The 24,561-nt window shown below is 37.8% G+C and overlaps 3 protein-coding genes across 3 annotated transcripts; 1 reads left to right on the top strand and 2 right to left on the bottom strand.

Moving 5' to 3' along the window:
* Positions 1–385: 385 nt before the first annotated feature.
* On the top strand, positions 386–13,716 carry ern2 (endoplasmic reticulum to nucleus signaling 2). Its single transcript, XM_057331929.1, has 22 exons — positions 386–1,696; positions 3,428–3,545; positions 3,699–3,732; positions 4,196–4,268; positions 4,353–4,425; positions 4,515–4,637; positions 4,732–4,836; positions 4,932–5,199; positions 5,958–6,036; positions 6,120–6,273; positions 6,596–6,720; positions 6,937–7,065; positions 7,209–7,422; positions 7,574–7,664; positions 7,848–8,037; positions 8,406–8,505; positions 8,668–8,867; positions 8,966–9,113; positions 11,163–11,290; positions 11,367–11,490; positions 11,660–11,727; positions 12,583–13,716. Exons 1-22 carry the CDS (start codon positions 1,628–1,630, stop codon positions 12,751–12,753), a joined length of 2,784 nt encoding a protein of 927 aa, XP_057187912.1. The 5' UTR covers positions 386–1,627; the 3' UTR covers positions 12,754–13,716.
* An 867-nt stretch (positions 13,717–14,583) lies between these two features.
* plk1 (polo-like kinase 1 (Drosophila)) lies at positions 14,584–19,411 on the bottom strand. Its single transcript, XM_057332169.1, has 11 exons — positions 18,730–19,411; positions 17,964–18,132; positions 17,712–17,856; positions 17,535–17,628; positions 17,010–17,232; positions 16,800–16,866; positions 16,489–16,589; positions 16,276–16,353; positions 15,990–16,144; positions 15,508–15,690; positions 14,584–15,385 (listed from the first exon to the last, which is right to left on the bottom strand). The coding sequence occupies exons 1-11, from the start codon at positions 19,090–19,092 to the stop codon at positions 15,179–15,181; spliced, it is 1,785 nt and encodes a 594-aa protein (XP_057188152.1). The 5' UTR covers positions 19,093–19,411; the 3' UTR covers positions 14,584–15,178.
* A 2,560-nt stretch (positions 19,412–21,971) lies between these two features.
* Positions 21,972–22,749, bottom strand: rasd3 (RASD family member 3). Its single transcript, XM_057332670.1, has one exon. It carries the CDS (start codon positions 22,747–22,749, stop codon positions 22,114–22,116), a length of 636 nt encoding a protein of 211 aa, XP_057188653.1. The 3' UTR covers positions 21,972–22,113.
* Positions 22,750–24,561: the final 1,812 nt, after the last annotated feature.

Genomic DNA, 24,561 nt, shown 5'->3' with positions numbered 1-24,561 from the left:
TACAACATAAACCTTTAAATTAGACAGTGCTGAACTGTAAAAAAGATGGTTATGAACCGTAATTAATACAATGTAAACCTTTAAATTAGAAAGTGCTGAACTGTAAAAAAGATGGTTATGAACCGTAATTAATACAATGTAAATCCTGGAATTTGACAGGTATAAACTGTTTTTATAACAGCATAAACAAGTAAATTAGACAGTTATGAACCGTAAAAAAGAAAATTATCAACCGTAAAATATACGGTACAGTGGGTGCAATCCCGTAAAACCAATAACGTTGCAACCGTACTTTTGACGGTAAAGTTCTGGCAACCACAGCTGCCGGTTTTTTACCGTAAATTTTACGGAATATTTTTTACAGTGTATGGATGGACATTTCGTTTTAAATCTCTTTCTAACGGCGGAGTTGATAGAACAAACCACTCCATTGCGTCTCCCCTCCATCAGCCTTGCGCTTATCTATCAGTGGCCTCGCCCCACAAATACGTAATATGCGCGGGTGTAAGAGGCTTATTTAATGCTTTTTAATTATCACAATACGCTACTTTTGAATTCATTGTTGAATGTTACGCTTAACAATGCGATTAATCGAGATTAATCACAGAAAAGTCATGTGATTAATGCGATAAAAAATATGTATCGTTGCCCAGCACTATTACAAATACAATATTGTGTTACAAATCAGAAACACCAAACTGCCCAAACAAAACAATTAAGCCATTCACCACGCTATTTTTCTTTTTTCCGGTACCAATATTAGGCAAAAGTGAATACATCTGCATCACCTTTTACACAAAGTTATTCGTGGCATTTAACAACAAATATTCGTTTTGATAAATCAAAACTGTTACGGTTAAGACCTTTAATAAACATTTAATAAAATGCATGCCTGAAATTAAAATCGTTTCCATTTTTCCACACGAATGTTTTATTGATGTATGTCCTGTATACTTATTTACAACACAGAGAAAAAAGACGGGACAGAAACTTCACACAGGATGCTATATGTTCCAGTAATCTATTTAATGTGTTATTTTCATTAATCGACGTTTACTTTAGGCTACATAATGACTCATAAACACTGCAAAAATAAAGCAACCAATGCTTTATATTGCCCACCCAATAAGCAGAGAGAACATTCTGTGTTGAATTTAGAAAGTCTCTGTTCAAAAAGGGGAGAACATGCCGTGTTGTCATCAATTGTCAGAGCCGCACTATTATTGTTCCACGTGTTGTAAAATGACAACCAGTTTTCTCGAATCTCCGCCTCTCGACGAACGCAGCGAGACGCCATTGGTAAAACGCGCTGTCAATCAAACAGACATGGCCGAGCCTTCTCGGTTTCTACTGTTGGATTTTTGGTTCGAGTGACATCACCAGTTCCGTCCCAACGCGGAAATGTTCAATATTTGTTTTTATATTATAGGATCACTTGTCCGGCGTGTAACAGACATCTGCTGAACCCTAGCAGTGCTGTAAGTGTCTAAGCATGACGTCGTGACGTCTTTTTTCCGACTGTTCGTGATCATGGAGGACTTTAGAGTCCGTTCGACCTTAGTTTGTATTTATTGACACGCACCAAGAGCGAACCGCAACTTCAACCGCTGACAGATCTGTCAAGATCATGGAGAGAATCGTCCACTGGAGACAACTGTTGCTGTCTTTGCTTTGCCTCATTGGGATCGTCTCACAGGTAAAGTGAGGGCACTTGATGTTTGTTTACTTCGTGTTGCTGGTCATGAAGACAGTGATATGTGTTGGGTTATTTTTGGCTCTACGAAGGCGGGGTGACCTGGGGTGCATGACAGAATTTTGTGTGTGTGTGTAAGAGAGAGAGATGAGAGAGAAAGTCAGAGAGGAATTAAAAAGTCTTGTTTAGGTGGGAATTGTTTGATTTTCATGAAAATACATCCAAAATTATTCGTAAATAGTGTCATGCATGACCTTTGACCTCACCTGAATGGGCCAAGACTTGATGCATTGTTTATGAAGTGCACATGTGCATTACTGCAAGAGATGCAAAAGTTAGTTGTTGCTATATGACAGCCACTCTTACGTTTCATGCTTCAGGAAGGTGGGGTAAGAGCTTTTAGCTGGAAATATTTGGAAATAAGTTTTTGTGCATTCAAGTGTTTGTCAAAGGAGTGACCCGAGTCCCACAGTTTTAATGACTCCAGAGCTTCGGAGTGAATCAGAGATCAACATAAGTTAAAGTATTTTGTGTCCCAAGAGTGAATTATTTAAATTGCAGTAAAATTAATTTGAAATAATAAAGGTACCAAATTCTTTGAAATGTGCTAGAATGTAATTTTGAATAAAAAAGCGCTTGAAAGCAAAAATAATTCTTCTAAAAGAAAAATGTATTTACGACTAACTTACAGCTGAAAATATTCAATTCTCCAGTATTATTTTATCATATTCTTTAAGTTTTATTTATTGCACATTATAAAACAAATCTGTAGTATCCTTTTAGTTATGTTTGTTGGTTGTCTTCATGGTAAGAGGTGTAATTACCTCCTCCTCCTCCAAGGGAATGTGATATGTTTTGTTTTGTTTTATTTCAGTGGAACAAAAAATTCCTTAAGTCCTACCCAGTCAACTTTATTAGACATTTCAGGTTGCAGTGCACTCAGTGAGGCTGTTATGAATATCCGATACTAATGTTCTGATATGCACTCTTGTTTATCATTTCATTACATATTTAATATTTATGGTAGAATGTTAGGAGCAAATGCAAAATAAATATGTAAACTCTTTTTAATAGATGTCGTTCTGAAATCATTTATTACCAGCCCGTGCAAGTAAGTCTAAAGTGGAAAAAAGACAAAGAATTGGACAGGGAACAGGGAAGTTTCAGAAAGTTAAAAAATAAGTTCTTCAGAGGCAGGGTCGAAAGAAATCTGAAATCTGAAACTAAATGTAAAAATGTTGAATGATACACTTGTGTGATATTGACCCATAGTTTACTTAACACACTCACAAATACTCTCTGAATAATGTCAGGTGGTTTGGTAAATATAGGAGTGGCGTTTATGAGTGTGAAGCAGGATATCCTGGTTAATAACCATTTTCTGTTAACTGAACACACACACACACACACACACACACGCACGCACACACACACACACACACACACACACACACAATATTTCAGGCTACATATCAGGTATCAATTACTTTAAAATAGTCATATCACTACAGTGCGCTGTGTGTTGGTGTATATTTGTCTTACACCTGACGCGACCGGGGCAACGCGACATGACAAAAAGACATTAGAAACGCATTAGAACCCATTATAATTAAAAATGTTGTCCACGCTGGATGCGGCCTGTCGCGTCCGGTGTAGACACGGTGTTACAGTGAATAAACTTGTCATGGTGCTTGAACAAATATCTGATTTGATGTTTTACTGACTCTTTCTCAGTGTGATGGTGGAAGTTCAGTTTCTCTTCCAGAATCTCTGCTCTTCGTTTCCACACTGGACGGAAGTTTACATGCTGTTAGTAAACAAACAGGAGACATCAAATGGACACTAAAGGAAGGTGTGTATCTGTCTGTCTGTTCACATCAATTTATTTTATAATGTAAATTTGTCATTGTCACAAAAGTGAGATTACCCAATTTATCCAATTCCAATTATTTGTATGATTAGTATAGCTATATTATTCATATATATTATTATACCTCTTTTCTAGATCCCATCATTCAGGTTCCTGTCTATTTCCAAGAGTAAGTCTTTAATAACTTCAAACCCTGGATAAATATACTTTATAGAGAGAGAGAGAGACGTGGAAAAAATTAAGAGACCATTTCAAAATTATTTTCAGTTTGTCTGAATTGACTATTTGTAGATATGTGTTTAGGTAAAAGGATCATTTTTGTTTAATTCTGTGAACTGCTAAAACATTTTCTCCCAAATATAAAAAATATATACATTCTATTTGCATTTATTTGCAGAAAATGAAAACTGGAGAAACAGGTCAAAATAACAGATAAGATGCTCTGTATTTTTTCAGAAATCAAATACTGCAAAGAAAACAAGTTCATATTCACTTTTAAGCAATACAACAGTAATATTTCTCCATGTACAGTATTTAGGAAAAGTTGAAAAATATGTTTTATGTAATAACCTCGATTTTTATCACAGTGTTCATGTGTGCTTTGTGTTTAAGTTGTCTACTTTCATTTACAGGCCAGGCTTTCTACCAGATCCAAATGATGGCAGTCTGTATGTTTTAGGCGGCAAACACAAAGAGGGTCTTATGGTGAGTATCGTGGGTAGGATTGAATGTGTTTTTCAAAGACGAGTAACTGATAACTGTAACTGATGTGGTTCCTTCTATGTACAGAAACTCCCATTTACTATTCCAGAGCTGGTGCAGTCGTCTCCATGCAGGAGTTCAGATGGAGTGCTCTACACGGGTAACAATAAACATACTTGTTTTATTGTTGAATATTGAAAACAATTTCGGTCTTTTTTACCTTTTGTGTTATGTAACGTATATTCTCAGGTAAAAAGCAGGACACTTGGTTTGTGGTGGATCCTCAGACGGGTGTAAAACAGACGAGTCTGAGCACCTCGTCCTCGGATTCTATATGCCCATCAGCCCCTCTGTTGTACATTGGTCGCACAGGTACACACCTTAAAAGAGAACCTATTTTTATGATAACTATTATTCTTAATAGTTATAAAGTCTCCATATTATGTTTTCATGTGTATGCATGCAGAATATATGATCACCATGTATGATACGAAGACTCAGGAGCTTCGGTGGAACGCTACCTACAATGACTACTCCGCCCCTCTGTATGATGACACAAAATATGAATACAGTAAGTTCTGCATTTTACGCACTTGTATATTAAATGTATATTAAATTTGTTCCAGACTGGAAGTGTATGAGGATGTTGTTGTGTGTTTCATACAGAGATGTCCCATTTTGCATCCAGTGGAGACGGTCTGGTGGTCACAGTCGATCGGGACTCTGGCGAGGTCCTGTGGATGCAGAAGTTCGATTCTCCAGTGGCTGGGTTCTACCTCTGGAGTCAGGACAGCCTGCGGAGGGCGCCACACCTGACGGTCGCCACGGAAACGCTCCGTTATCTCACCTTTACTGCAGAAAACACACAGTCCCACACCATGAAGTGGACTTACCAGTTCACAAAGGAGAAGCATAGCGCTAAGACTCAGCTTGTGTAAGATACAATCAGGAACACACTTTTAATCTCAAAAGCAAAGTTTTTCCTAAACTCCCCTATTTACAGGAGTAGTTCACCTTCAAAATGAAAATTCTGTCATCATTTACACGACCTCTTGTCTTCTCAAACCTGTATGACTTTCTTTCTTCTGCAGAACACAAAAGAAGATATTTTGAAAAATGTTGGTAACAGAACAGCACAGCACCCTTATTCACTTCTATTGTAACCAATGCAAGTGAATGGGGGGCCGTTAACAACATTCTTCAAAATATCTTCTTTTGTGTTCTGCAGAAGAAAGAAAGTCATACAGGTTTGAAATGACAAGAGGGTGAGTAAATGATGACAGAATTTTCATTTTGAAGGTGAACTACTCCTTTAAAGCAGGTGGTCCAGTGCACGACCCCCTAGAGTCTCTTGAGGGAATTGCAGGGGATTAGTGATAGAAATGCCAGTGCTAAGTGCTAAATAATTATTAAAATGTAAGATTTTTTAATTATATAAATAATAAATACATATATTTAATTTATATAACTAATTGAAATATTGTTAAAACAAAGCAATTAATACAATAATAATCTATTTTGTAATATAATATAATATATAATATACAGTACAGTTAACAAATGGAACACACACGTTTTATTAATTTATTTGACATATTAAGGCACATAATCACAAGCTGAATCAAGTGAATACTTGCTGGTTACTTGTACTTGTAATTACATTTGTTTGTTTGTGTGTGTGTGTCTTAATAGTCCCACTCTCTATGTTGGCAAGACGGATTCTCATCTCTATGCTTCTTCCTCTCTTGTGCACCAGGGAGTGGCAATAGTGGTAAATTCTCCTGCCCCTTTTTTATAACCACCAGTACTGAGTTACACCTCCCTTTTAGTAACCTTCTCCTGTTGCCATGGCAGCCACAAGGTCTTACTCTTGCACGTATTGAGGGGCCGGTCACAGCTGGCGTTACGGTGGGAAACGGGCGGCCCGAGTGTGAGATCACGCCCAGCACTGATGTGAAGTATCCACCAGGGAGCTCCAGCTCTCTGCAGAATAACTGGCTGCTGATTGGTATGACCCATTCACACACTTGCACTCATATTTACCTTTTTAAGTATGAACAACACACTTGTTGATTTCTTACTATTCAGTTGTGTTTTTTATTTGTATAATATAAAAAGTGTAGTTACCAAATAACTTTATTTTAAAAAGGAAATTGAACGCATAGGACATGACAAAATACCCTAAATCTACCCAAACTGTACATAATAAAACAATTGATCGTTTTGTATTGTGCCAAGAAAAGTGTACTAAAGCGCAAAGAAAATAACACCTGTCTGAAAATTGTTGTCCTGAAACAGTTTGTTTTATTTGTTTGTGTATGCTTGGACAGGTCACCATGAGGTTCCTCCTTTGGTTCACACCACCATGTTGAGAGATTTCCCAGAGAACCTGCGGCACACTGGTGATGTCATCCCACCTGGTTCTGGTTCCTCTTACCGTCCTGTTTCTCACCCAGTGAGTCCAATACACACATGCACACGCGCGTGCACACACACACACACACACACACACACTCTCCTAAATGGAAGTACAAAAAATGTAATCTTTTTTTTTTGTGAAATGCAGACGCTTTTCCACATATTTAAAGTGATTGAGATAATCACATGTCGGCCCTTGAATTGCAAGAATCCCAAAAACGGCATTCACAAACTTGTCCTGTTTTGTTAACAGTTGCCACCGGTAACACAGCGGAGCTCTTCCCCCGTGTTCCCTGATTCCTTGACCTCTGACCCCAGGACTGTGCTGGTGGTGACACTGCTGTTGGGAGCGTGGATTGCTTTCCTGCTGACACACAAAAGGGTGAGTGAGAGTGGTGTGTGTGTGTTTGGTCAAATATAACCTGATTTCAGTGCCTTTACATAAATTGTGTGTTAGTGTTTATTTAAAAATGTTAAATATTCTTGATCTTAAAAATAAGAGTTAAAAATTTCATTTTTTATCAGCCGGTCAAAAAATCCCAGAGTTCTGAGGACCCAATGGACTCCAACCATCTGACCAGTCAGATTGCTTCAACAGAACCCAGCACTCCACCCTCATCATCATCATCCTACAGCAATAACAATCATTCAGAGAAGACGAGTTCTGTTGTGTCCAATCAAACCCAGCCATTCTCAAGGAAAGACTCCGCTCCGATAACGACAGCCAGCCAGTTGCAGAGTGCGTAGACCCTTCTGAATCGACTATCATTTTGTATCCAAAATAAGCAACTGATTTTAATTACAGACCGTTATATGACATTTCGGAAGACTCGTTTGTTGTGTGTATCAACTCATTGTGTCCTGCATCTGGTGCTGGTCGCTTGTTTCAGATGGCCAGCCAGATGTAGTGGAAGTTGGTAAAGTCTCCTTCAGTCCTGCTGAGGTGCTGGGCCATGGAACCGAGGGCACGTTTGTTTTCCGGTGTGTTTTTGTAAACTGGAAAAAGAGTTCGCGTTTACATTCTTTCGTTGTCTAATATTGTGTGTAGAGTGGATTCATAAAGTGACATTATTAATGCACGCAAAACTGTTTATATTGTTCATAGGCCTCGTGAAATGAATAGGTGTGCTAATAATAAATGTGTATACTGGTGTGTGCATACAGGGGACATTTTGACGGCAGACGTGTGGCGGTAAAGCGCATCCTGCCCGAGTGCGTGGAGTTTGCGGAGAGAGAAGTTCAACTCCTCCGGGAATCAGACGAACATCCCAACGTCATCCGATATTTTTGCACGGAAAGGGACAGACAGTTCACGTACATCGCCATAGAACTGTGTGCCGTTACGCTTCAACAGGTTCGTAAATGCATAGATCATAGTAATGTTAAAGGGGTATTTCCCCCAAAATTAAAACTGTGTCATCATTTCGCCCTCATTTTATTCAAAACCTCTATGAGACTCTTTTTCTGTGGAACACAAAAGAATATATTTCGATAAATGTCTTAGTGGTTTTGTGTCCATACAATGGAAGTCAATGGGGACAAATGTTATTTGGTTATCAACATTCTTCAAAATATCTTTGTTTGTGTTGTGCACAAGAAAGAAAGTCAAACAGGTATGGAATGACATGAGGGTGAGTAAATGATTAAAGAATTTTCGATTTCAGGTGAACTGTCTCCTCAAATGGTGCTACACTTTTTGCTTTATTCATTGTTTGTGTGCAGTATGTGGAGGACCCAAGCTGCCCTTACTCGAACCTGAACCCGGTGTCACTCCTGGAGCAGACCATGTGTGGCCTCAATCATCTGCACTCTCTCAACATCGGTAAGTTCTGTTGCCATGGCAATGGCACATATGGTTAATTACAATATAGTCACAGTTGCACATGCTAACATTGCATTGCATATATGTTAATATACTGCTATTGAGCCATGCAGGTGGACCGACTCATTGTTAATACTAATTACACAATCCTCTCTCGATCAGTTCACAGGGATTTAAAGCCACGCAACATTTTGCTCTCTCTCCCGGGTGTGCTGGGTCGAGTCCGGGCAGTGATCTCAGATTTCGGCTTGTGTAAGAAGCTCCCGGATGGACGCCATAGTTTTAGCCTACGCTCTGGAATACCAGGAACTGAAGGCTGGATTGCACCAGAATTACTTATAAATGCTCCAAAAGGAAACCCTGTACGACCATAAAAAACCAGATGCATATAAACACGTCATTGAACTCATAAGAATTTTAATTAAACATAAATGGTAAATTTTTTTTTTTTTTGCCATAGACCAGTGCTGTGGATATCTTCTCGGCTGGATGTGTGTTTTATTATGTGACGTCCAAAGGACAGCATCCATTCAGTGATACGCTACGACGTCAAGCCAATATCCTCTCCGGAGTCTATAACCTCGACCACTTTATGGAGGATTTACACGGTGTGTGTGCGCACGTGTGAATAGATGCATGTGTACCTGTTTTCTGTGTCAGAAAAAAACTATTTTTGTTTAGACAAATATAATGTAAGTGACCTCACTTGCAAAAATTTTTTTTCATGTTTTAAGCAAAAACCTCACTATATATGCTTAGAGTTCTGGTTGAATCTGCAATATGTAACTTTTAGGTTAAAAACTTTTAGGTTAAAAACAAAAATCAGTTATTGAGCAGCTGCATAAAAAATAGAGCATAAAATTCAGTTCAAAGGTGTTTCTTATCTTGCTCAAATTCACAACGGTAAATTTATTATAATGATTTAAAAGTTATGCTGCTGGGTCATATTTTGCGGGAAATGTCAGTTTAACATCATTTGACTTCAACCCATGTAAAGTTAATACGTATAGTATTAATCTAGAATTGTATGTTTTACTCAAACAGAGAAAGAGGCAAAGGTTATGGATTACACACAAAAAACTAAATTACAACAAATAAACTTTGTAAATGAAAACAAAATAAATAAAACATTTAATTATTGTATTATATTTGTTGTATAAAATACTATTATTTTATTAGTATGTATTATTATTAATAGCAATTATGAAATAACTGTATATCTGTATTTTGATTCTCAAGTAAATGTAATGTCTTTTTTTTATAGATGTTGAATCATTTCATACAAGGCTATTTTAATTAAATAAAATTACAACTTTGAAAACGTTTCTGTTCGTTGAAATAAAATAAAATATTGACCTAAAAATTGTTGGAAAAACTTAAACTAAATCAAAAATTAAAATCTTGCCTCAAAAATAAACTAAAATTATAATAATGAAGAAGAACTAAATAAAAATGTATTAATTTTATACAGCAACATAAAAAATTAATTATAAAATGACAAAAGCATATGTCAAAATTGATAAAACTTTAACTAAAATTAACATAAAACCAAAAAGCTACAAATAAAAGATAATTTAAGATATCAATAAAACTAAAACTTACATCAAAACTATAATAACACTGATTTGACGCATATAGGCCCGGTTTCACAGACAAGGTTTAAGGCTAGTCCCAGACTAAAATGAATGTGTGACCTGTCTTAACTGAATATAACTTGCCCAGAAATATCTTAAAATATATCTGTTCCATTGTTTTGTTTCGAGATGCACACCAATAATGTTTTCTTCTAAGGCATTTTTATAAAAGCGACATAAATATCTAAATTCAACTAAGGCATAGTCTTGGCTTAAAGCGGCCCTAACACACGCAGTTTCTGCCAATCTCATATTAATCTTGAGTACCTATAGAGTAGTATTGCATACTTCGTATCTTCGAAGAGTATTTAGTTTGATCACATTTATAAAAGATATATACAGCTGTACGATTATTTCCAAAAGCATACGGCGGGTGCGGGGGGGGAGGGCTAGGCTGAACTAAAGCACGTGCGCACCCATTGCCAACAAAACACAGACATCAGTTTCACTCACCGCATGCGGTTCATGTCCGGCATCTTTTAGCGCTGGGAAGGCTCAAAAAAAAAAATTCAAACAATCTCCAAATCCAGCGTTATATCCACCGTTTATATAACATTCATCACCCAAATGCAGTGAACAAACAAACACCTGAACTTCGCGAACGTATGCTCTCTCTCTCCTGCACACAAGTGAAAGTGACATCTGCGCATGCTCCTTCTCCTGCTCTCCTTGCTGCTGCGTGCTTTTCCGGGAGAATTGTCCAATAAGGGACTAAGAAAAATTGTTAAGAAACAGTTTTATATGTTCGAAAAAAACTTTCCGAAACCTGTATGATCGCTGGGGGAGTGTATCGAGCACATAAATACTACCTAATACGCCCAACTCATTTTTTGACAAGTTGACCATGTTAAGCATGAAAAGACAGCACGTTTAACATTGTAAAGAAGTTAGAATGCATGACACACCGTTGCACCACCCCTTTTAGCTAAGCTGTGTCTGGGAAACCCGGCCATAAAGAAAACAGAAATACAGACAAAGAAAAAATACAATTTGTTAAAAACCTGTGAATGTATTTGTTTGTAGAGGACGTGATTGGCCGTGATCTGATTGAACGGATGATCAGTGCAGAACCACATATGCGCCCTTCAGCAGCATCCGTTCTCAAACATCCCTTCTTCTGGAGTCCAGAGAAACAGCTGCAGTTCTTTCAGGTCTGTGTGTGCACTTGGCAGCATGCAATGCTCGAGGGCAATTGAATGCAGTGTGACATCAGTTCTTTGTCTGTAGGATGTCAGTGACAGAATAGAGAAAGAGCCATCAGAAAGTGCCATAGTGGCGCGTCTGGAGAACTCTGGCAGATCTGTAGTAAGAACTAACTGGAGGATGCACATATCAGCACCACTTCAAGCTGGTATGGACTGTTATTTACAAATAAAATGACTAGTTTTTGTGAAATAATTTTTTTTATTTGATGAAATGTGGATTTTTAGGTACCGAAATAACTGTGTGTTATAGTGTAATTTATGACCTGTATGTCTATAATTCTGTGTACCTAATGTAGACTCGTTCCCTTCTGACAGATCTTAGAAAATTCCGCACATATAAAGGGAATTCCGTGAGAGATCTACTCAGAGCAATGAGAAATAAAGTAAGTATTTCAAGTTCACAGATGCAGTATGATGCCAGGGCAAGCATGCAAAATAATGATTTTTAAGCCACTAATTATGATTTTTAAGCCACTAACCCTTAAGCAGTGTTGTATAAGTTACTGTGGAAAAGTAATGAATTACTAGTTACTAATTACATATTCAATAGTGTAATTAGATTACTGTACAAATAACTCTCCAAAAAGTATTTTATTACTTATTACTAAATACTTTCTATATCCTACATCAACCTTGATTAGTTAAGTGATTCAAGGATAGACATGAAACGTGTCTTTTAATTCATTCAAATAAATAATATAAACTAGGCTACATAAAGAATTATTATTAACTGACCAAAGTATTACAAATGTGAGAATTATACATTAAAGCACGGATTTTAAAGTTAGACTTTGAATTTTGATGTCAATTCCACTATTGCACACACATGTATTACACAAAGTATTTAGTTTAATTACATCAGAAGTAACTGTTATTAAATTACAGAAAAAATAAGAGTAATACCTTACTTTACTTTTTCAAGGGGAAAGTAATTAAATTACAGTAACTAATTACTAAGTAAATGTTACACCCAACACTGCCCTTAAGTTTTACATTTTAGAAAATAAAAACTGTTACAGACATGTTATGATTTATAGTTTTTAAGGAGGGGTGTGCTATTACCTCTCTGATGATATATTTGTCTTGCATTGAAGGATGAATCCCAGTTACTGTATATATAGGGACCAAAATATCATACACATCACATAGCAACCCCCTAGGTTAAAATAAGCCCTATTTTTAATAATGAATATCCTGAAGCACACCTGATCTTTGCTCTCCTGTGTATTTTCCAACAGAAACATCATTATCATGAACTCCCACCTGAGGTTCAGTCAGCCCTCGGTGAAGTCCCCGATGGCTTTGTGGTGTATTTTACCTCCCGTTTCCCGCGGTTACTGCTGCACACACACTCAGCTCTGAGCATCTGTGCCCCAGAGAGACTGTTTCATCCATACTACCATCACTAAACGTCCTCCACAGACTCTTGTTTGTTCTTACAGTGGATTGGAGAGAAGAAATGAAGAAAAATCGACGATGCTTGGTTTTACAAAGAAAATCTTTGAAATATCGGACTCTTTTACAACCAGGTTCCCACTGGACTTGCTGAGAGAATTTTATGTTTGTGCTTTTACCAAGGACAGATCTTAGGTCATTTTTTAGGGGCTACTGAGTGTGTTAGCGCACCCAAAATCGTGTCATCATATACTCATCCTCGTGTTTTCAAACCTGTATGACTGACGGTGAAAACCAAAAAGAGCATTTTGAGGAATGTACTGAGTGACTACGCTTAGAAACGGTTACTGACTGCAGGCTACCTTTATTCATAATTGGTAGAATTCCATGTGGTACTTTTCATAAATATTTTTATTTTGAGGCGATAAGGATCTTAAAGAATTATAAAAGTCAGGGCAACATCTATCGATATATTGATATTTCATTGATTCTTTGAAATCGTTTATGATTAGATTTTGTTCTCTTGATCATATCGTACACCAAGTGTACATAGTATGTTTGGATCTGATAAATTAAGTAAATATTATTCACAGAACATCGCATCCCTCATCTTGATCTTCGAGTGCTACATATTATATGAACAGACAGAGATATGGTGTTACACAACTATACATTTCCCACTAAGTATTCCCATGAATCCTGCTGTACACAAGGAAAATTCCTGTTACCTAACCTTGTATTGCCATTTTAAGGCATATAACATCACTCAGTCATTTTATACTGCATGTTTTTGTATCTTTTATAAATTAATTGTTGGGGACACTGGAAAATACAAGTTTGAAAATAGTGCCTTTGTTTTTTCTACCAAATGAACAGTACAGACATACATGATAATTTTCACAAAAATATAGATCTATGTTTAACATTAAATAACATTGAGCAGCTTCAGTAAGTTACCTGGTGCTTTGTTTTAGATGTATTGCTTGCATCATGCATTTCACCTGTAGCCTTGCACATACTAGCGTTACCCTAACCTAAACTGGCCGTCTATTAGGCTATCAAAGTTATTATTTGCTATATTACTTACGTCATTAATGTGGGATTTTGGTCTTGTAATGGTCATTCGAAAAGGTAACGCAAGAAGGCCCCGCTGTTGTAGCAACTCGTCTCTAGGGCTACTGACATGAACCAAGGTTTTCACCGACAGATGTCCATTAAACGAGAGTCCCAAACTATATTTAAGAATGTGATCGACTTTGAAATGAGCTTTTAATGATTTGAAGCTAAAAATTAAACGTCAAGAAACAACCGCAGAGCACCGCCTCGTACCAGAGCTCGAGCAGAGAAGCGCCGTTTGATCTTGGTAATACACAAGACAAACCTTGTATATTTGCTGCTTTGTTGTCGGAGCAGCTGTCATCCAAAACGTTGCTACAATATTTGCTTATCCACTTTGTGTCAATGTTGTAAATGTGCATTTCTACACAATAGGACATTTAAAATGCCGTTTGGTGTAACAAAACATAAGCGCTTGTTGCTGGCGCCCGCTTAGAAAACACTCGTAAGCACGTGCCTATAACGTTCGCATGGTTTTTGCGCCGAGGAAAAGAGACGCAATAAAAGAAATTAGTAATAAAAATGTTACGGTATTTATTAGCCACTTATTACACCATCAATAGATTTTAAAGAGCCCTTTTGTACCATTTTTATGCTGTTTATCTTACGGTCTTGTATTTTAGTTGGACGAAGAGTCTGAATGTTTGACGTCACCTTTCAATCAAAGTTGAGGCACTTTAATACCTGCCTAACCTTATAGTTCACATTATTCCCTCAAAAAACAAGAATAATTGTCTTTAATTTCTCAAGATGTAATAACTACCTTTTCCATTATACTACTATCAGTTTAGCATCCCTTATTTTTAATCACTCTTCTCCAAACACAGATCATAACTCGAACTACCAGTGCAAAATAAAATGGGTTCCTGAATATAGATTCAATTTGACTAAAAATAACAGCACCTAGTTAAAGCAGGATTTCAAAACATTAACATTTATTTTACATTAAGTAGATCTTAATTTCTCTAAAAACAGACCTTTATTCATCTGGAATAAGTCATTTCAAATACACATTAAGATTAATTTCCAAAAGCATTTATACACAGAATAGTCAAAAAGACAGGCAAGTTCTAAAACATTAAAACATGTACAAAGAGCATTCACATGATACAGACAGCTTGTAAGGTGACAAACTGTCCACCCCTGAAAACAAGAGTAAACAACACATCCAAAATAAGAAATGATAGTGTAGAACCCGCAAAACTGTACAAAACGTTTTGCTGCAGGAACATTTAAGGGCCCCTCAGACTCAAGCGAAGGAGATCATGTGCACGTCGATTGCGACGTTCATACGCTTTAGCACTCAGTTATGATGTCACAAGGTCAGCGGGCGGAGGTAGTGACTGCAGCAGTGCTTTTGCAGGCCATGAGCTTTTCCACCATGTTGCGAGCGTAGCGCAGGCGACTGGCCAGCTCTTTACAGCAGCCGAACTCTTCGATCAGGCTCGTTTTATAGGTGCAGAACTCACGCTTCTCGTTGATGTACGTCACAGCTCCCATCAGAGGACACACGATAAGCTTAGTGTGGTCCTGCAAAGCACAAAGACAAAAATGTAAAGGGTAGAGAAACGCAATAATGATTTTTGGACTGGTCAAGTAGCGAGCCACAACACTATCATTTTAGGGGCAAATGTTTTTCACTTGTTTCTCACCTGGAAGAAGTTGATCTGCACAGTTCCGTTGCTAAGGTGCAACACGATGGCGCTCTTTGTGCGGAACCAGTGACGAAGGTAGGGCAGTCGGGTGAGCTCATCTCCGTCCCGGGGAGTGATGTTTGCTCCGGCCTTCAGCAAGTGCTCGCTCATGTAATTCCTGAAATACTTGAGGAGGGTAATCTAAGGAGACACGAAGAGATCTTTAATAACAGGAAACCAAAGCAGAAAAAAATGTGGTATATGGACAATTATAACAGCACTGTACTTTATATCCATTTAAAGCTGCAATCTGTAAGTTTTTGGTTGAAACAAGTACAAGAAAAAACCGCTCAGGTCTCCTTACTCCAGTTTTCAACAGTGAGCTTCTAATATTATATAATTTGAGTTGATGGGTAAATTTTTGGGGGGAAACGTCAGCATCATGTAATTTGACTAGAAACATTTTAACTTCATTGTGCGCACACCCAAATAAAACTCACTTTTTTGGAGAGCGCTGAGGGGTAGGAGCGCACGCTGAGGTAGGATTCTGCCGTGTTACGGTCAATGTACTGCAGACTGTCACCGTCGGTGTACATGATCAAACGCGTGGAATCATTGAACAGAACTCCAACACTGTTATCGCACAGCTGATAACCTAAGAAAGGAATGCGTTACATTTTATAAAGGTTAGAATTAAGAATGTTTACATGTTTAATTAAAATTTAACATGCAAGATAGGACAGCAGACCTAAACTAATGTATATAAATATCAGTGTGGCATCTTACCAAGGCCATATTTGTCAGAGTAGTCAACCCATTTACTAATCCAGAAGACAGGAATACAAGCAGGATCCTCAGCTTCCTCTGTATTGGGGAAAAAGATGCGTTTAATAATGCTTTTGCATTTGCGATTATCTCTGCATATTTGAAATATACTTGTCTAATAAACAAACACTACACTTTCAAAGTACAGCATGGGTTGGCCAACCCTTCCCTTACCTTGTCTAACAAAGTCTCTTTCAGATGGCCTTGCTGCGTTAACGCTGGTCAGCTGCTGCAACATGTCAATCAAATGGCAGTCAGGTTGTTCAGATCCATCTCTGCAAACAGTACAATACAGATCAATTCAAGCATACATTGACAAGGTTTCATCGGCATCAGTACATCAAACTGACAGTGTTGTCGTAATCACAAGTTATGTATAAATGGACTAAAACTAACTCCTTTGTGACTAAATTCACCTTATATATTTTAATAACTTGTCAATTGTTCTTAGATCTCAATATATTTAAAGCAAGCACCACACTGACCTTTGCTGGAGATCTTCCCGTTGTGGCTGCTCCATTTTGCCCATTTTCTCTATCGGACTGTCTGTTCCTGTAAAACAAAGACAGACAAACAGATTAAGACAACATTAAAAAGCATTTGCGATCTACTTTAGTAATGCATAATATTTCCGAGTGAACAACAATATTCGGTGAGACAGTAATGATGTCACTACTTGGTTCGTTCATCTTTACCTTTATTAAGGGATGAGAGGGGTTTGCGGAGGAGGGCAGGATCCATGCTGGAGGGTGCGATGGAGAATCTGGGAGGTACAGTGAGACAGGAAGTGGGCAGGCGCACGGGAGCGTAACCGGAGGTGAAAAACTCATCCACCAACAGCTCGGACATCGAAGGTCTGAGTGTGGGGTCGGCGTGCAGCATACGACGAATCAGAGCAGCAGCAACTGGATTAATATGCTAAATAAAGCCAAAGACACACATTTAGCTTTAGTAAAATAAGAACACCGAAACAGACTTCATAGACAAAGCTTCTCTATAGAAAACCTGACACCAGCTGGCTTTTAAATTGTTGTGAATAGTTGCCATGGCATTATTTTGTGATGACTAACAAGTCCTTGAGAGGGTCACCTATCGACCCATCAAAAAGAGACCACCTAAAACTATGATATCCTTCAGTAAATTTTTACTTGGTGGCCGATAAAATACATGATACGTCAACGGTCAAATTCACCTTGTAGACTAATAGCAGGGGTACTTACTCTAGGTACGGAGTACTCATTCTTCTTGATTCTGATGTAGGTCTCCTTCAGACAGGACGTCTCAAATGGAGGCTTTCCAACCAGCAATGTGTACCTGATAGATGTAATAACCATGTTAACGTAAGCCCACAATTATAACATGCAAAATTATGGGTCCAAGTCAATGTGCTGACTTACAGAATGCATCCCAGTGACCAAACATCCACCTCAAAGCTGTGGCCCTTCTTGCAGAGCACCTCTGGGGCAATGTAGTTCGGAGTGCCACACAGGGTCTTCTTCCGTTCTCCATCAAACTCGATCTTTGTAGCCAAACCGAAGTCACCTAGAGAGAGAAGAAAATGAATCCATTAGTATCATCACAATTTGGAAGAAAAGTACAGGCTTGTCCAAGTATTACTGATAAGGAAGGAACCTTTATCATTTGCTTACCGATCTTGACCTCCATGTCATCGCTGAGGAACAGATTCCCCAATTTGAGATCACGATGGATGACTCTGTTGTTGTGCAAGTACTGGCAACCCTGGATAGTATGGCGCATGAAGTATCTGGCCTCAGGCTCTGTTACGGCCTTTCTTCGCTTGTGCAACTCCAGGAGAGACTTCAAGGGAAGAAATAAAGGGCCGAGTGGGATTTTAGTATATAAAGCAATAGAAAGTAAAAGCCTGTTTTTTACAAGGATCTAATAATTCAGATAATGACATTTTTATTTATCCTACCAAGACGGACAATGGAACTTTATGCAATGACTTTGAATCAAATGTAGAGTGAGAATGTGAATCACTTTTACATTTTGCTTGAATGAATTTGTTCTTTGCTTTATTTTATTTCTTTTTTATTAAAAAGCACAGCAACTAACATTACATGAAAATAAAGCAATGAGGTGATTTAAAAGGTTTCATAAAAACAGCTCTTTGCTACGTCTCCGGGAAACAAGTCAACTGACGTCACTTCCTCCCGTTTAAAATCCACTTGTAGCGTCGAGTGGGGAAATACATGACCGGTTTAAATTCCAGATATAAAAACAATATAACGTGACATTAAATGAGTAAACAATGCTGTGAAAAGCAAAGTGTTTATGCGTATCTTAAAGTAAATAAAGAAACGAATTAAGCGTCTATGGTGTAGTGACAGAAATACCGACCGTTGACGGTCTGTTTTAAAACAATTTCTCTCTGTTGTGCTGTATTGTTCTTACCCGTCTCCGACAGATCTCCAACACCACATACACGAAATCATCATCCTCGAAAAAGCCGTGAAATCCCACTACGTGTTGGTTATCGAGACTTTTGTGAATGGCGATTTCTGTGCTCATCTTCTCTTTCTGGTGTGGCTTCAGTAGCATCGACTTGGGCACGACTTTCCCTGCGAAAACCTCCTTCGTGTCCATATCCGTAATTTCGTAACATTTTGCAAATCCTCCTTTTCCCAGAAAGCGACCTCGCATGTATCGTTTCATGGTTCTGGGATCCACTAAAATATCCGGGATCTCTTTAAGAGGAGCAGATTTGGGATCGACATGAGTCGATGGCTTCGCCGCCTTTGCGATTCCAGCGCTCATCCTTGCAAACTTTACAAACGACTCAAATGCACCCTAAAGTTTTAGAAATAAATAAACGATGAGAAGTTTAAAACACCACTGTTGCCCTATCTTGAAAGTCCACGAAGCTCGCCGACCATCCGCACGGAAACTACATTCAAATAATAACTTCAACACGCTAGAAAAACACAATATACTTAGTATATTCTCTAAATGCAGTAGATTCGCCGTCCTGAACAATGGATCGGTCGTATTTCGCTGATAAAATGGAAATTAAACGGGCATGAATGAAGTAAGTTACGCTAACGCGCTCCTACAACGTGAATGAAGTGAATCGCTGCTACGTTTTGAATTGTGCTCGGTTCGTTATCGCCGCCTCTGATTGGCTGACGCGATTTAAATTCTGACCAAACACAGCGAAGCATCATGGGACTCGTCACGTGATGCTTCGAAAAACTTTATGTGTACAGTGTTTTTAAATGCCCGGAACATATTTTTTCCCATTTCATATGCGATTTAATATAAGTTGTATTTTTTTGTTGTTAATGTATAAAATAATATAAGTAGATTAACATTGACATTAGAAATGTAAACGCATAAAGTATGGCATGCTAATTGTAAACAACAGATATGAATCTTCATCTTATTCATTTGTTTACATTAATATTGGGTACCGGGCAGCATTAAGTTGATTCTGTATAAAAGAATATAGAATCTATAGAAGAAAACAACATGTTTATTTATTTTATCCAGCAAATATTTATCAAGTCAGTTTTATTTTTGAAGTTGATTTATAGAATAGAATACAGGAGCTATAGAAGAAAACATTATGTGAATATTTATCAATTCAGGTTTATTTTTAACTATTTTTGAGCTATTTGTAATATTACTGGCCAGGAAAAAATACAGTTAGCTTGCTTAACACATTATAGTGGGGCATGTTGTTACACTGTATGGGGGTAAAAAGTGAACCGTTAAGAAAAATTGAATGAATATTTTGGCAAAAATTTTAGAAATATTTGCAATCGCATTGCAATCATACACATATCTTGAAGACAGTTTAGTTAAAATGTATATAGTTCATTACATTAATATAGTTCCTAATATTAATTGAATCGCATAGCCTAGCCTGGTCTCCCCAGTACCACAATAACTTTAATTTTCATTCATTCATGTTTTTTTTATTGTGAATAAAAATATTCACTATATTTTTCGTCCATTGTGCAGATTGTTAAAGTAGGCCACATGTGCTTTTTTGTGTGTGTTGTATATGCACACCCACATTCATTCACTCATGTGTGCTTAGAGTCTGTTTACCTGATCTTAGAAAGTACATTTCAATATCAGACTTAAGTTTATGTTATCTCACGTGTTTGCATGAGAGTGTAGGTGTGTGCGAGTGGTCAAATGGGGATGGGGATATAAGTGTTTGTGGGTGGAAAAAATAGCACCAGGCACCACGTTGCCTATCTGGACACACATTTTTATGTTTGGACAAGTGTATGGGTGTTAAGAAAAAGTGAGATAAACAGGAAGGCTGCCCTTGTGTCCCAAAACCAAAACAATGTTACAAGGCCAAGTGGGCAGGAATAAACAACACACATTCAAAATCTGTCATTTTTGGAACATCACTGACATTTATTTTAGTGTCATACAATACTTTATTTATTTATGCGACACCTTAAATTTCATAGCGGACATGACTTTGTGTAGTAGCTGTACACGTAGGCCTACATGTGTTTTTGAGTATGTATGCTTATTCTGTGAATCGTGTGAAATGTTTCCAAATAAGGCTGTTTACTGATTTTGAAAATAGCCTTCCCACTCCCGTACTCACGATTTTCTTCTTTCTCATCATTCACAAATGCACCATTTCCTCAATAAAGCACCACAGTTGTCTTTATAATAGGTTGTCATGGCAGTTAGATAATTTTAGCAAACATAAAGAGTGGGCTGATTGGTCTCAGTGAGAAAGGAAGGACTTAATTTTTGCATAAAACATGTAAAAGGCTTCTAGAAAGCTGAATGAATTAATCATGTACTAAAACAGTTCCAAAAGCATCAACCCACGCGTTAAGCATTTATCTTTTGTTACCATTCTGTTGATGCTGGCACATGCTGGAACATTAATATAAAAAATGTATAAAGAACAATGTAACAAACTAAAAGAGATTTAGATTCAGCTTCAATTTATTGAGCATAAATGCTTTTTATATTGTTTTTAAATGTATAGACTCAAGATTTTTTCTTCACAAATAGTCATAAGGGAATATTTTGTGTTCATTATGGTGGACATGGACATTGTTATTTGTTACATTTTAATATATTTTTACTTACAGGTCAACATTTTGTGAAATAGTGGTATTAGGAATATGCACTTTGGATGAAACTTATTCAATTAATTGTTTTTAAAAGATAATTCCACTAATCTGCTGACTTTGTTTTCTCCCCCCCACACCCTTTACACACCCCTCACATGTATTCTATTGTATTTGTGTTGTGCTTATACTTCGTACATTAGGTGTATGTGTATATGTATTTGTAATTTATACTACATGTCCACATATTGTGTTTATAATGTTGTATCCTGAGTACTTGGTAGACTATGAAACAGAAAACTTGGCAATCTACTTAAGTTAATAATTGTTGCTACATGTAAGAAATTAATAGTTGAAACACATATTGGTTAGTAAACATAATCTGCATTTATTCAGTCTTTTAAAAAAATCACAATTTTAACAGTAATGCAGATGATTCATCAAATACTTTTTCTTGCTCCATTTTAGAGCAACTTAAACAGTCCATTCATACAGTACATTTACATGTATGCATTTGGCATACGCTTTTTAACCAAAGCGACCAACAGTGTATTCAACGTATACATTTTATCAGTTCCTTGGGAATCGAACCCAGGACCTTTGTGTTGCTAACGCAATACTCTGCCAAGGCAACAGAGCAGCCTACAATTGTCATTGTCCATATTAATCCAAGTCCATCCAGCATCAGCATGATGCGTATCTACAAAGTCGCGTGACATGTCCATTAAGACAAGATACAGCTGTTGTTTTTCTTCATGGGGGGAATTTTCTGCGTTCCTGTGGCTTCTATTGTCATGGTCTGTGTCCGTCTGTGAAGTGCCGGACTGACACGGCTCGGCAGCTTCACATGTTGCAGCAAGTCCCGAAACAGCCCAATGACATTCTCGCCGGTGCGCGCGGAAGTTTCCACGAACCCCGCGCTCCAGTCCTTCTCCACCGTGCGCATTACTTCAGCGGTAGCCTGTCGACTCCGACAGCCCAGATCCCCCTTGTTCTCGATCACAGTCATGCCCGTGAAATTTTCCCCTTTCACCTCCAGAAGTTCCTCACGGAGTCGCTGCACCTCTTCAAGAGAGCCAGGCTCGTCGGCTGCATATACGAGCGCAAACGCGTCTCCGGTGCGCATACACAGAGCGCGCATCGCTGGAAAGGCGTAACTGCCGCTCGTATCCAAAATCTCAATGCGCACCCTGGCATCGTCCGTGTCGTACTCGAGTGCATGCAACTCCTCCACGGTGCGAGTGTATTTTGAGTCGAAACGATCGTGCAAGAAACGGGTGATCAGGGCGGTTTTACCGACCCCGGCGGCGCCAAGAAACACGAAGCGCACGGTGCGATTCTCACGCACAGACAGAGACATCCTCCAAGTGTGATATATGCCTCTAATAAAAGTCGTTTATTTATATAGGCCTATCTTTAAGTGTGTTTAAGTATGCGTTGCACTTGAACAAATTAAAGCGCCTGCGTTATAATTTGTAGACAAGTTTCCCGATGAAGGGAATATAAAGCCATCAATCTGTTCCCTGAGGGCACTTGTCGCATGGACATAAGGCGAGCATTGACAAGACTGTCTCATTTATATCACCTGGCTGAGCGCCTGTATTACCTACTCAGCTGTAACCAATGGAAAAACGAGTGATAGGATGGGTGGGTGCTGGAGCCTTTTACAGAAAAACAACTGCTATTTTCAGGATGGAATAGGCTACTTCAGGTACATGCAAGAACGACAATATACATAATATATTGCCCGTTACAAAAAGAGATAGGCTGTCTTTGTCTTTACTTGATTGTTTTAATGCATTATGCCATTTTAAAACATTTTACTACATAGTAAAAGTAGTAGGCCATTCTTAACATCTTAAATAAAGGTGCTACACAATGTCACAGAAGAACCATTTTTGACTGTATGATTCCATAGAATCTTGAACATTCAAAGAAGCTTTTCTGGTTTACAAAAAATGGGTCTTTGTGGTGAAAGTGTTTTATTAAAATGTGAAAAGAAAGAAAGAAATGGTTATTTCTAAGAACCTTTGACTGAATAGTTATTTTGCTGTGAACCTTTCGTAGTACCTTTATCAGACTGAAGTTTATGACTTAAAGGAATAGTTCACCCAAAAATTAAAATTCTGTTTTCATTTACACACCCTCGAGTTGTTCCAAATCTGTATACATTTCTTTGTTTTGATGAACACAGATATTTGGAAGAATGCTTGAAACCAAACAGTACTAGGACACTGACAGGAAAATGGCTTTATAAGCCATCTATAATGGCTTTTTGACTACCACTGTAATTTTTCCATGGTTACAAGCATTCTTCCAAATATATTTCTCTGTGTTCATCAACATAGAAATTCATACAGATTAACTAACCCTCTCTCTTTCTCTCAACAGGTAGTGGTCTAGCTTTTGTTGAAACTAGTAACTTTGTAGCACCTATTGTATTATTGCTCCTGCATGATATATCGCTTATTGCTCCCTGAACTCTCTGTAAGTCGCTTTGGATAAAAGCGTCTGCTAAATGACTAAATGTAAATTAGGGTGAGTAAATGAAGCAGAATTTTCATTTTTGGGGGAACTGTCCCTTAAAAAAGCTTAAATTCTCAAGCTGTGGGTTGGCAAACTAACAAGGTGTTTTCCCTCACACTAGCCTGGTTAAATAGGTCTATATAACACTGGGTTAATGATTAAACTAGTGTGTCAACAAGCCTATTATCTGAGCTCTAACTTTTAATAAAGATGAATGTTTATGTATTATCTGACCTTTGGAAGACGTTTCCTTGTTTTATTTTTAATTACACCTTTCTTCACTGACCTGAAACAAAGGACAAGACAAGTCTCCAGATAAAAAACAAGATTTGTGCAGTACCAGCTACTCTCTTGGAAAACTTAAGTTTAATTAAAATTTTAAATCAATCAATATTATTATAATCTCTCTATTTCCACAATGTGACTGTAATCCAGGAATCAGAGCACTAATTTGTACCTTGTTTGGTGATAACGTGTCATATAATAATGACCACATCTCCACTTTGGACAGAATTCAGGTCAGAATCCCCATCTCTGAGGTCAATTGTACGTCAAACAACTGTTTCACGTTGGGTTTTCCATTTGATGAATATCAATATGATGGTATCAGATGGTAGGCATGGCAATACACAGAAGCCCTAGAGCA

Source organism: Triplophysa rosa, linkage group LG4 (assembly GCF_024868665.1).
Source record: "Triplophysa rosa linkage group LG4, Trosa_1v2, whole genome shotgun sequence".
Taxonomy (NCBI): Eukaryota; Metazoa; Chordata; class Actinopteri; order Cypriniformes; family Nemacheilidae; genus Triplophysa; species Triplophysa rosa.
Note: the sequence above shows the minus strand (reverse complement) of the source record. Positions and strands in the feature narration are given on the sequence as shown.